The 14,007-nt window shown below is 49.2% G+C and overlaps 1 protein-coding gene across 1 annotated transcript in view; it reads left to right on the top strand.

Annotated features, from left to right (window-relative positions):
- CCT2 (chaperonin containing TCP1 subunit 2) overlaps positions 1-14,007 on the top strand; it is a 190,573-nt gene that overhangs the window by 32,647 nt on the left and 143,919 nt on the right. Inside the window, exon 4 of the mRNA XM_086918137.1 lies at positions 5,920-6,031. Coding sequence (XP_086774263.1) covers positions 5,920-6,031 — 112 coding nt within the window. The remainder of the gene's footprint in view (positions 1-5,919; positions 6,032-14,007) is intronic.

Genomic DNA, 14,007 nt, shown 5'->3' with positions numbered 1-14,007 from the left:
ATTTGAACTGGAGATCTCCATTGAAAACCGCTGGGTCCCCAACTTCTTCTTGGAACTCTGCATCCGGCTGCCTCTGTCACTGGTGGTGCAGCTCCTGTGCTGACAGTGCTGATCTTAATCCCAGGAACTGTGCCCCCACACCAGAGAGGCCTGCTCGTAAGCAGCCCCTGACAAAAGTCCCCCATAGCCCTATTGGCTAAGATTGGGCTCCTGCACTAAGCACCCAGCCGCCCCAGTTCGCTGGTGGTTCAATTTTAGTGCCTAACTGTGTAGGAAGGTGGATACCTGACTATGGCTGCCCCCAACTTTTTGCCTGGTGTTTTGCTGGTTTTCTGACTTTGTTGACCTGGGACCCTGCTATTCAGGGCCCCAGGCCTACTGCTCTCTCTGTAAAATGGATTCCCTGTACCTTAGGTACATAACCAATTGGTACTGGGCCACCTTATCAGACCCTGTAACTCGGGGCATAGGTGTACCCAGGGCCTACCAGGGGCTGCAGCATGTATTATGCCACCCCTGGCTGGCCATCTAAATCTGACGCAACTGGCTGCACGACAGCTGGGGCAAGGTGGTGTAAACACCCTTTGCTTTAGATATAGTATACCTATATCTAACCCTAAAATGGACACCCGTATTCCTATCAGTCACTCCTATGGCAGGCCTTGACAATCCTGAAGGCAGAGTGCTTGGAATCGTGTGAGATGGTGCTCTGGCATGAGCTGAGCCCGTTTGCAGCTTGCGGAACCAAGTCCTAATAGCTGTTCCATGATAACGCGTACCATATACTCTTAAGTGCATTATAATCCTCGCGGTTAAATGCTAACTCTGGTATCGCTTTATCAAAACATGTCGAGTAAGGTGTCATACGAATTGGAATACTAACCCCTCGCCAATTCTGGCGACGGGGTTAGCATTCCACCCTTCTAGAGGGACACGACATGTATGTAACTGTGAACCCCGGTTAAAGTTAACTCGAGCCACAGCATCACAAAATGGATGCTGCCACCACAGACACAAGTCTGACCCCCTGCAGCTGGGAGTCCTTCCAGCAAGGGGAGCTTGGACAAAGGGTTTCCTGTCAGGGGCGGTGCTAGCACCATCCCAGACAGGGTTTTGTGTATCCTGGGTAGGCAGGGCTTTAGAGGAAGGTGACTGCAAGTGGCACCCCGGTGCTCACTATGCATCTGCCGGCTAGAACCAGTTCCAGGGGCACACCAGCCCCTGAGCGGGGGAAAGTCCGGCATAGGAGAGGGGTGTAACCACCCCCCTTCCTGGTCCCACCCATGGGCAGGACCTAGTCGCGTGCCAGCCCCTTTTCCTATTGTAAAGATAGGAGCGGGCCCCCTTCCAAATTAGATCATCTTTGAATCCTGAAACTACTTTCTACGAAAGGAACTCTCGACTTCTTCTCAAGATTTCTCACTTGTGACTAAGGAGTAGTCACCCTGCACCCGCAGGCACCATCCAAGAACACTGCGGTTTGCTGCACGTCCTTCCTCCGGAATCCGACTGACCAGCACGACGAGACCCGGCTTCCCTGGCACCTCTGACCTCTACCCACATCGTCAGCTCAGCTGAGATCCGTGGGTGCGACGAGACCTTGAGGGACCGGCCATCTTCAAGACTGCACGACTCTTGCCCAGCACGACCGCCGAGGGATCCTCGAGTGAGTGCTTTGGGGTCCGAGAAGCCCCAACCCTGAGCAGCTCCAGCACCGAAGTTCAGCCTCCCAGCCTCCACGAGATCTGCGTGGGGCCCTTCTGCCTGTCTGCTGCTCACCAAGTTGTTTGGCTACTAGCCCGCTGGCTTGTGGCCTTCCCGACGACGAACGACGACCTCAACACTGCTGGTCTGGTTGCTCCAGACTGGCCCTAGCTCCCTTCCAAAAGAGGAGCACCCCGGACCCTCCTGGTCCACTCCAGACGCCATTTTGAGTCCACCGCGTGGGCTTGAATTTGCCAAGACTTGTTGCCCCAATCCTGGGTCCAGCGACGTCAACAGCAGCAACCATCGTGGGACAGCTCGCACCTCCATCCTGGTCGCCGACAACGCCTCCTGGTCCGTGAGACTGCAGAGCCCAGCGTCGCCCACTCACCTGGTCGAGGTGACTCCAGCCGGTGCCATCCTGGTGCCCATCTAATCACTGGCTAGTGATTCAGAACTTGGTCCCCTCTGCTTACAGGTGTCTTCCATCTTCGATCCAGGCTTGGATCCATCCGAATCCCTTCACTGGTCGCCTGCCAGCAACTTCTTCTTTCAGGCTCCATAGACTGCAACGAGGATTCCCGACGTCTTTTCAGACCTATGCAGCCGCAGCCCCTGGGCTAGGTAACTTCGGCATTTCGGTGCCCCAGCATTGCCTCACTATCCAAGGGTCCAGATCCTTTTTCGTTTTCAGCCTAACTAGTTGGATTCGTCCGATATCACTAACTTTGTAATTCCTAGCAACCATAGACTTTGTCCCGCATCCCGCGTGACAGTGCACACTCTGCACCCGAGTCCCCTAGGCCTCCTGCTAGTAATCTGAAGAATCAGTAGTCCAGTCCTAGCGATTCCTACTTACCTGCTAGTAATTTCGCATTCCACTTTCGTAGTATATGGTTTTTCGTGCCCCTCGGGCATTTGTGTAAATTGTGCAACTTAAAGTATTTTCATAAGAGTTTTGTTGTGTGCTTAGTACCCTGTCCTCATAAAGAGTACAGGGCTGTTGTGATCTAAATAAATACACTGTTTATTTTCATAACACTTGTGTGGTGTCCTTTCACTTGGTGTTCAAGGGGTATATGTGATGGTATAACAGCTGGCTTAACACGCCCTCTAGAGTTTAGCCCGAAGACTGCTCGTATCCACGCTACTAGGATAGCTGGTCTATAAGGTTGACTTACAACCAATCATCAATAAGGGTTGTTTGGACTGATACATAGTGATCACTAGACTAGTGAGCACTGCATATCAGGCCAACTTCTCACAAACTGGACCTTGGGGAACCTTGGACCTAACCTCAAAGTCATACTTGCAGGTATTTTACTTACCTGTAAACTGTTAACCCTCTTTTACCTGTAGGAACCAATGTTAAGAGTTTTTTTTCCTAAAAATGTCTGTTGACTTGTGTTTTATGGAAGAAAAGTCACTAGGCTTTTAAATGAAGTGTTTTTCTTACTTTTGTATTATAAGATCCATGGTGTTAAATCTAGGCATATCACCCAGAGAGCCAATGTAATGCAAAAGTAATCTCTATGTATTAAAAAACTGTTTTGAAAGTAACTACAAACCTGTAACGATTGTAGATTTAACCATAACTGCATTTCCTTATAAAGTCTTGCATTTGAGAGTATATTTCACTTACCTGTGCCAAGTCTGGCTTGGTTCTAGAAATAAAACCGAAGTATACCTTTTTTATACTTGCCCAATTGGTCTGGACTGTGTCTCTGAGTGTGCGCCATCTTGAATGAATGCAATAAATGCTTAATGCCTTGATTACTGGAGGTAATCCCCATTACTCTTAGTCCTACTCGACCCAGTCATAACACATGAGGTATTCCACCCGACGGGAAACAAAACAGGAAACGCTTTTTAGACTCCACCCACCCTCCTTTCAGGTGCTATAATACACCTCACCACCAGAAGCAAATCCTGATGTACCAAGCACCAAAGGCCTGGAAAGGGAGGGGGGCGGGTTGTATGACTGGGTCGAGGACGAGTAGGACTAAGAGTAATGGGGATTACCTCCAGTAATCAAGGCATTACCTCTACGTCACTCGTCCTCGACCCAGTCATAACACGAGGCATACCAAAGCAACCCCAAAAAGGCCTTTGGCCCACCATATACAGAAAACAGGACAAACACAAAGGAGTGCAGCAAGACAGTTTAATAATAAACAGAAACAAACAGAATCAAACAGGGGGGGAACCCCCACAGCTTGCAACACACCAGAACCAAAATTAGGGTGGCCAGACAGAGCACAATTCAAGCGATAATGTCGCACAAAAGTGGACTCGACGCCCATGTCCCCGCCCTACAAATCTCATCAAGGGGAACTCCATGGAAAGCAGCCCACGAAGCAGAAACACCCCTGGTGGATCTCGCCTGAACACCAGACAGGCAAGGCAAACCAGAGCCCCGGTAAGCCAAAGAGATCACAGCCTTGATCCAACGACCCAAAGTAAGGCGAGAGGCAGCTTTACCCCTACCAGCCAAACCAAAGGTAGCGAAAAGGGAGTCAGAAGACCGAAACCCAGCAGAACGTGCAACATAAACAGACAACGCACGCCTCCCATCTAAAGAATGGAGCAAGAAGTCAGAAGGCGAGGAAGGAGAAGGACCGAGAGAAGGAAGAATCAATTCCTGGGAGGAATGGAAACGTGAACGAATCTTAGGCAAAAACCCGGGTCCAAAGAAAGGACCACCGCATCGTCCAGAAACCTCAAGAAGGGGGGAGAACAGCGCAACGCCGTAAGCTCGCCCAACCTCCGAGCAGATGTAACAGCGACCAAAAAGGCCACCTTGAAAGAGAGGAACTTCAAGTCCACGGACTCCAAAGGCTCAAAGGGAGGGGACTGCAAGGCACCCAAAACCAAAGAAAGATCCCAGGGCGGAACCGGGGAGCGGACTGCAGGAGCAGAAAGAGAAACTCCGAAACAGACGGGAAACCAAAAACCCGTCCGAAGGCAGAAGAGAAGCTGGATCCCGAAAAGCCCGGATATCAGTCCACTGACCCTTCAAAGTGGACAAAGCATAGTGTTTATGAAACCCATCCAGAAAAAACTGAAGAACAGAAGAAACGTCACAGGAGGCAGGGGACAGGCCCAGGGAAGCACAACAAGAAGAAAAAGAAACCCAGTGCTTGGAATAGGAGGAAAGAGCAGAACTGCGGTGGGCGGGGCTCCGGCAACAGGAACACTTCACACCCGGAAATGGTCCTGAGAGTGAGAAAGCGCGGAGCGCCCAGCAACCAAAGGAACCGGCCATCCACTTGCAGCCCCCGGTGCCAGAAGAACAAATTTAGCAGCACAAAGAGAACCGGAGCACTCCGGCAGCCAGGTCCAAGGACAGATGCAGAGACACTCCCAGCAACAAATCCTACGACATCCCTGGGAACCCGAGAGGCCCCGCAACCCAGGTCCCCAGCAATCCAGGAAACACAGGAAGCCCAGCAGCCCGGTGTCCACATCCCACGGAGGTCCATGAGCACCCCCAATGCCCAGCAAAGGAGGAAACCACAGGACAGGCGAAGCAGGTAAGTGCCCGGCACCTACCCAAGCGTCCCCCATCAGAATTCCATCCGACAGGAAACAAAACAGGATTTGCTTCTGGTGGTAAGGTGTATTATAGCACCTGACAGGAGAGTGGGTGGAGTCTAAAGCGTTTCCTGTTTTGTTTCCTGTCGGGTGGAATACCTCATGTGTTATGACTGGGTCGAGGGACGTAGAGGTAATGCTTCCTCCTGATAAGCCTACATTTTCGACCACAGTACCATAAAGAGAGCTGTTAGTGATTATCTAATTTAGCCTCAGCTATACCTCTGGGGAACCCCTCGACTCTGTGCACACTATACCTTACTTTGGTATAGTATATACAGAGCCCGCTTTCTACAATGTTGAAATGGGTTTAACACCTTGGCTGCTAGGCGTTTTCCCCTCCTGTTCTGACTTTTGATTATTTTGGTTGTTTCATGACGAGCTCAGCTCGTCCTCAGCACAGCTCAACTGTGCATCATGACGAGCTGAGCTCGTCATGAGCATCGAATACAAGAACAAATGAATGGTGATAGTGTGGCATTTAAATATGGCTGCTGCAGAGTCTGCAGTCCTGTAAAACCCAGCTGTATAAGCAAGCCCACCTGAGCACTTAATTATAATTCTGAACATTTGATTAGTTAAATAACTTTTTATTACTTTGTAATTTTTTCTTTTTGACAGGACAAAATTCTTATAAGCGGTGGAAGAGACAGCTCTGTGACAGTAACTAATGATGGCGCCACCATTTTGAAAGCCATTGGAATAGACAACCCAGCTGCTCAAGTACTAGTTGGTAAGTTGTAGGAAAGGCTTAGTCAAGAATTTGTTCATTTTTTTTTTTACCCTACTAGCTTATATATTGCTGAATGTAACAATATAGCAGGAATATATTCAGTACGTATACGTTGACTCCTAGTTGCTTATACATACTTGTGTGTTTATATTCATACATGTATCATTTCTTTACCATAAAGTCCCAGAACATGATATTTCATGGGGTAGGCATTCTGTGCAAGGTTCTTAACATGCAGGTGATGCTTTCTCCGTTTTATTCATTAACTTTTTGGGGATACCTCTGGCTTTCTCATTTGAATAATCTCTGCAAGAAGATTGATTAAATGTGAATTTAAACCTGGATTCAAGAATGTTTGAGTAGTCTCAGGTGTGCCTCACAATGCCTGTGCGCATTTGTAGGGATATTATACTTGCGTGATCCAATAATTTTTGATTTGGTGCAGTGTAGGGCATCCTTGTCAAATATGAGCAAGTGCATTCAGGTTCTATCGAAGCTCAGTTTTGTGTCCAAGTTAGTTCTCGTAGGCAGGCCATTGTTTGAGGCAATTGGTGATTGCAATATTCTGTTCCTAACTATAGAAAGGGAGAGTTCTTTGCCCGTCAAATATGTTGGAGGTTTTGTGCTGTGATGATTCCTGTTCCTCAACATGTAGTCCACTTACTAATAAGATAGTCTTTGAACCCAGGAGCGAATGGATGATTTTGCGTTCTAGTGCTTCCTTGTATGTTTTATGTTTAAGCTTGATCCATCTTCGAAAGAATGTTTAGGGTTAATGACGTTACCTAAAAGAAGTCGCTCAGAATGCCTTGCATATTATTGTCGATTTCCCATTCTGTGTATAGTGAGCTGGATTGCAGCAATGTAGCCTTACACTGTGCAAATCCAAAATATTCTCCTACTGAGTGAGTTTTTTTGTATTTGGACTATTTAAATGTCATCATTTCAAATCATGATTCAACACTACACCTATGGTCTGGTTGACTCCGTGCATCTCAAAGGACGCCATAGTGTCATGATTGCATTAGCTTGAGGTCATTGGTCAGAGAATCAAAAGGCGTTGCAGTTTCTACCATTGATCGCTATCAAATGAAAAGCTGCATTAGTGGGCATTGTATGAAAATGGGGTGGTTTTACCTTGTAACTGATGTGCTTGTATCAACATGCTTCTGCCACTTTGCGAAGGAGGTGCTCCCCTATTGATCGTTTATATGATGTAATTTGCAAACTTGTGTTGTGATAGTGAAGCAGGAAATGGTTACATATAGCGTTTGTCTACCGAGAAAGCAAGAAATAACACCTTAGTGTTTTGCTGAAGTCTTTTTGTGCTTCCCTAGTGTCTTCTAAGGACATCTTAGACTTTGGAGAAATCTTGTTTCTGGGCTACAAACTTTCCCACGCTTTATTTTAGTTTTCTCTAGTGACCTCATGTCTGACATGTTTTGCCAACCCACAAACACAAGATGTCCTTAGAGAGCTTGCTTATGTATTTAATTTAGTAGAGGTTCTAGTTTAAATAAATCCTTTCAATTTGTCGTTCGGTTCTGGCTCTTAAAAAGACTGTTTTTCAATCCTGCCACGATGATCTTGTAGGAAGCTGTCTCTTTATGTAGTATACCAAAAAGAGTTGTGCTGTGTAGAGTGTCCGGGTACCAGTGTAAGGTGCTCTATTTGGGGTTGGTGTTGTCGAGCAACTTGAGGCTCATCAGGGAAGAGTTTTAGACATTTGTTGCACACAGTCAAATGATGCACCTACTCAAAAAGGAGATCCACACCAATTTAGAAAAATAATGGGTATTTTTATATATGTTTTGAACCCAAGCAGTATGTAATTACGTAAGTATTCTTTCGTACTAGACTGTTTTCAGTTTTAGCATGTTAACCAACTGCACTTTTGCGTGTAATCTTTTCTTATGGGTGAAAGAACATTCACTGCATACACAGGAAGGGGGGCTGTAAAAGGGGACTTGGGGGTAAGTCCGTGAGCTCCCTATGGGGGGGGGCCGGGAGAGCAGCCTTATTTCCTTAGGCCCGGGCTGGGCAGCTCTGGTGCAGAGGGTTTGTGATTGGCTGGCTCTCGTATGTCAAGGCGCTCATGGTTACCAGTCTGGGCCAGCAAGGGGGACAAAAACATGACAGCCGGGCTTCTGTCTGTACTGATTTCCCTTGTGGCCCTGTTGTCCGTGATGTTGTTGGAGTCTGGGTCGACTTTCAATAAGCTTTGGTTTTGGCAAGGGTCCGGTACCCCTGGTATTTGTTCTGGAAGGCTGATTGAGGTCCTGGCATTTTCAGGCTTGGTAGGAAGACTGATTTGACCATGTGTGCTGACCTTCTGGGTGGCTATTGCTCGGTGGACCCAGACATCAGCCTATTTAAACTGGGCGTAGCGGTCAGTTCCTGCAGGGGAGTAGTCATCTACTCCAAGGGGGATGCTGGCTGCTTGGCGAAGTGCTGGCAAACATCCGGGCTTGTGGAGGTTGCACAGCTGCATGACAAGTCGGTTCTTGACAGTTGTCGAGTTTCTGTGCAGCAGGCAGGGTTTGACACCAAACGTCCACAGCAGTCTTCAGTTCTTGCGGGGAATCACCTCTTCATAGTCCTCTTCTTTGTAGTCCGTGGAATCTAAAGTTCTGGATTCAGGGAGCGCCCTAAATAATTGTTCCTGACCTCTGAGTGGGGCTCTCACCTACTATGGGGTCAGAAGCATGTATGTGTTGGCAGTGTACCAGTCAGCCAGCACACTAGTGGAAGAGTAGGTTTTCAGGTGGTACCTCTGAGGTACCCTCTGGGTGCAAGTATTAATAAATCCATCGCTGGAATCCACGTGGGTATATTAATATAAGATGTTTGATACCAAATATCCTTACTTTCAGTGAACTCATTATGTAGATGGGGAACTTGTGTGCACCACTGTCCTGTTCATATCCTTAAGATGTCTATCCTGTTCACTTGCAATGTATACGACTTGTAATCTAATGCAAACTGCCTTAAGGTTGTAAGGCCTGCTGTAGGGATTACTTGAATATCTTGCATGCAGTGTCTGCAGGCATGGCACACAAGAAGTGTGCCATGTATTTTTTTTTTTTTTTTTGTGCAGAGTTTTATATAGCTCGAACTAGACCGAATCGGGTATCGGAGCGCTTTACATATCACCAGTTATGTTACATGAGGAAACGCATTCATTTTAGGCACGGGGAGATTAAGCGATTTGCCCAGAATCACAGGAGGTTTTGGCGTTGTTACCGAGACTCTAACCCAGATCCCCATGTCATGCAGCCTGCACTGGCAGTCCACATGAGTGTGGTGAGGGGTCTCTTAGGGTGGCACAATCATGCTGCGGCCCTTAGTGACCCTATTTAGTACCCTTGCCCTAGGTACCAAGGGTAGTACCCCTGCCCTAGGTACCAAGGGTGCCATCTACTAGGGACTTCAAGGTATTGTCAATTGGGAAACAATTGTACATTTTTAGGGAAAGAGTTCTGGCACTGGGGACCTGGGTGGCAGGCGCAGGGTGCACTTCTATTATTGCATCAGTTACCAGGAAAAAGGCGGGGGCAGTCGCTTTCCTATAGATTCCTCACAAAGGCAGATTTAATGATAATTTTACAATTCTAGTGTTGTGTACTCTTTCCTCCAGTCACACCATATGAGCATTCTGAATGGATTTGATAAATCTACTGATGAAGTGGCTGTTGTCAGCATGCACTACCCTACACAGCTCTGTTTTTACTTTGTAGTTGGAGCTATACAGGCGCATTGCCCTCGACCAGTTCCTGTGCATTTCTTCCAGTTGTGCAGAAGTTATTAAGATAAGGTAAATGCACTGAAGGGCGCACCCTTGTATTCACCGCCTCTGAGCAGGACAGTGTGTCAAAAGTTAAGTTGCACAGACTGCATTGTACAACATACCTTGGTTGAAGAGTCAAGTAGAAGACCAAAGATGGATGTATCTGCGTTTTTCTAGCGGACTTTTCAGTGATGGTTCAAGTGAACCATGGACTTCCAGCACTTTCTATGTAGCGGAGTTGTGCTGATGGGGACCGGAGCTTGAGTTGGTCACCTGGCGTTTACACTGGCATCCGCAAGGCATTCTCGCGCAAGCAAGTGAGGGTGGGCGGCGACTCTGGTACAGTGGGCCCTGTACAGTCGGGACTCACTGGGGGTGGGGATCTATGGCTCCTCATAGGAACAAGAGAGCAGCCATCAGTGCAGTAAAGGATCAATAAAGTTGCAGTTCAGTGGAGAAAAGTGTATTGTGGGCATCTGCTTGAATGGGTTCCTGAGTGGCTCAGTTACCTGCACCAAATTGAGCAACTGTTTCAGAGGCTGCGTATCCCTGGGCTGGTGGAAATTGAATGATCCTGTGAATTTGACAATACCTGCAGACTTTAGATAGAGCTTTAAGTTTCACTATGCAGAGTTGGAGAATTGTGTGTGTTTCCTGGCTCCAGCTTGTTGCAAGTGCAGTGTTGCAGGATGGTGTTAGACGGGAAACCTGAGGGTCGGCCGAGCAAGGGGGAGAGGCCTCCTGGCGAGGGTCCTCTCCTTAGATCGTACGGACGAGCAACCACCCCCCTACAGATGGACACCACACAAAGATAGGTTCTTAACTCTTTTATCAGTATTCTTTGGCAGGTTATCGTACGATACAGTAGAAACGGGATTCGAGGATCCCCTTGAACTTAGTCTCTGTGGGAAGAGGGTAGCGGGACAGTCTTGGTACCGGTTTGGCACAGGGATATCTTGCGGACAGCTCTCAATCCTCGAGCTGGAGGGTTCTTCGGTAGGGGCAGCGCCAGCAGGACTCCCAAGATGGTTCACGAAGATGAGCCGCGGCAGCGCCAGCAGGACTCCAAGGATGGTTCACGAAGATGAGCCGCGGCAGCAGGACTCCAAGGATGGTTCACGAAGATGAGCCGCGGCAGCGCCAGCAGGACTCCAAAGATGGTTCACGAAGATGAGCCGCGGCAGTGCCAGCAGGACTCCAAGGATGGTTCACGAAGATGAGCCGCGGCAGTGCCAGCAGGACTCCAAGGATGAGTTCGTCTCGGTGTCTCTCGACTCCAGGATACAACTGCCTTCTTGCTCCGGAGCTGCCCCAGTTATAGGTCTGGTGCCCTTTGATGTCCGGACCCTCGCACTTGGAGGTCGGGGGGTCCGGGATGTGCGAGTCCAGACACCCAGCAGGGGGGTGGAGCCAGCACCCAGGGAGGCTGTGGGCGATCGCAACTAGGCGGATGGGGGACCATCGAAACTCCTTCCCCCATTGACTCGCCAAGTGGTCTCTTTACCCCCTGGTCAGATCGTGGTGCCTCGATGTCTGGGCTTTGCTGGGCATGCGGCTGGGGTCGGGTCGAGGCCACGAGGCCTGGTCGTGGAGGGTCCAAGATGGCGGCTGGGCCGGAGACGATTGTCCGGGAAATGGTCCGGGCCAGCCGGGAGAGTTGAGGAGATGAGGTAGAGTTCCGTCGGGGGAGAGCTGGGGGCGGCCCGGAGGGGCGGCACTCGTGGAAGGTGCCGCTCTTGGTCGTAGAACAGGAGTAGAGGTAGTCCGGGACTCGCCATGCGGGAGGAGTGGGGCCACGCCACGAGGCCCTGTCCAACAGATGGTCTAAGAGCAGACCTTGATAATGCAAAAGTGAGGCACTTGGCCATGTGCTGGCACAGGGTTGGGTGTGGGGGGTGGCTTTGAAACAGAATCTAACTCCCTCATTCTGTTCTGTGGCAGGATGCACATCCAAGATCCAAAGCAAGACTGGGTTCGGGCAACAACAGATACTAGGCTGATAATTACCTGACCAGCAAGATGGAGAAATACCTAACACACAGACCTGTACAGGAAAGCAAAATAGACTGGTTTTCATTACCGCTTGGTGCAAGAGCAACTTTATCTGAGATTGCACACCATGGGTGCCGTGCCTGAGCCTTCATCTGTGCAGCTCCTGCAGGCAACTGAAAACAGAGAGTCTGCCTTGAAATAAAAATGTTCAAGGCATGTGTGCTGTAGAAACACATGTTTTGCATAAGTCCGCCATCTAGTGTTGTGCTCAGATGATTGCAAGTTGTTTTTGTTCCAAGAAGTTTTTACGAGTCACGAGGCTGTGTGCATGGTCATCGACTCCAGATTGTTTTTTTTCACGGACTGGTTCGGGTGTAATATCTCGCGCTCTTTTCACGGACTGGTTCGGGTGTAATATCTCGCGCTCCGGTTCAAGACTACTTTAGGCTTTTTTTTTTTTGTCTACACAATGGTATTGCCTCCCGCACTGCGCTGCCGCACGCTCTGCGTTGCCTCACGTGCGCACTGCGTTGCCTCACGCGCGCACTGCGTTGCCTCACGCGCGCACTGCGTTGCCTCACGCGCGCACTGCGTTGCCTCACTCGCGCACTGCGTTGCCTCACTCGCGCACTGCGTTGCCTCACGCGCGCACTGCGTTGCCTCACGCGCGCACTGCGTTGCCTCACGCGCGCACTGCGTTGCCTCACGCGCGCACTGCGTTGCCTCACGCGCGCACTGCGTTGCCTCACGCGCGCACTGCGTTGCCTCACGCGCGCACTGCGTTGCCTCACTCGCGCACTGCGTTGCCTCACTCGCGCACTGCGTTGCCTCACTCGCGCACTGCGTTGCCTCACTCGCGCACTGCGTTGCCTCACTCGCGCGTTGCCTCACTCGCGCGTTGCCTCACTCGCGCGCTGCCTCACTGGCGCGCTGCCTCGCCTCACTGGAGCGCTGCCTCGCCTCACTGGCGCGCTGCCTCGCCTCACTGGCGCGCTGCCTCGCCTCACTGGCGCGCTGCCTCGCCTCACTGGCGCGCTGCCTCGCCTCACTGGCGCGCTGCCTCGCCTCACTGGCGCGCTGCGCTGCCTCACACTGCAATGTCTCGCGCTGCGCTGCCTCACTGGCGCGCTGCGCTGCCTCACACTGCAATGTCTCGCACTGCGCTGCCTCACACTGCAATGTCTCGCACTGCGCTGCCACACACTGCAATGTCTCGCACTGCGCAGTCACACACTGCAATGTCTCGCACTGCGCAGTCACACACTGCAATGTCTCGCACTGCGCAGTCACACACTGCAATGTCTCGCACTGCGCAGTCACACACTGCAATGTCTCGCACTGCGCAGTCACACACTGCAATGTCTCGCACTGCGCAGTCACACACTGCAATGTCTTGCACTGCGCAGTCACACACATTATATATATATATATATATATATATATATATATATGCATACATATGCATCTTAGGTACATAACGGTTTGAAAACACATAACACTCAGTGCCATACAATTACACGCCTCATACTTACTCTACTCAATGCAACATTAATACACTACATATAATCACACACAGTGCCACATAATTATATGCTACATCATACCACTGCTCTCAATGCGCATCAAATAACAATCAGTACCACATAATTACACGCCACATTATATACTACTAAATACAACACACACTCCACACAATACCACTCAGTGCAACATATTTATATGCTACATAATTACACTACACTCAATGCAACATACACTCCAAATAATACCACTCAATGCCACATTATTGCATGCCACATAATTACACTCCACATAATTACTCTACTGAATCCAACACACTCCACACAATACCACTCCGTGCCACATAATTACATACCACATATTTACACACTACTCAATAAAACTTAAATACACCCCTAATACCACTCAGTGCCACACACTTACAAGCCACATTATTACACTACTCAATACAACATAAATACTACCACAATAATACCACTCGGTACCACAAAATTACACTCCACATATTTACACTCTACTCAATGCAACATACATGCACTCCACATAAAGCCACTCTGTACCACATAATTACACACCACACATTTACTGTACTCTATGCAACATACATGCACTCCACATAAAGCCACTCTGTACCACATAATTACACACCACACATTTACTGTACTCTATAAAACAT

Source organism: Lissotriton vulgaris, chromosome 1_1 (assembly GCF_964263255.1).
Source record: "Lissotriton vulgaris chromosome 1_1, aLisVul1.2, whole genome shotgun sequence".
Classification (NCBI taxonomy): Eukaryota; Metazoa; Chordata; class Amphibia; order Caudata; family Salamandridae; genus Lissotriton; species Lissotriton vulgaris.
Note: the sequence above shows the minus strand (reverse complement) of the source record. Positions and strands in the feature narration are given on the sequence as shown.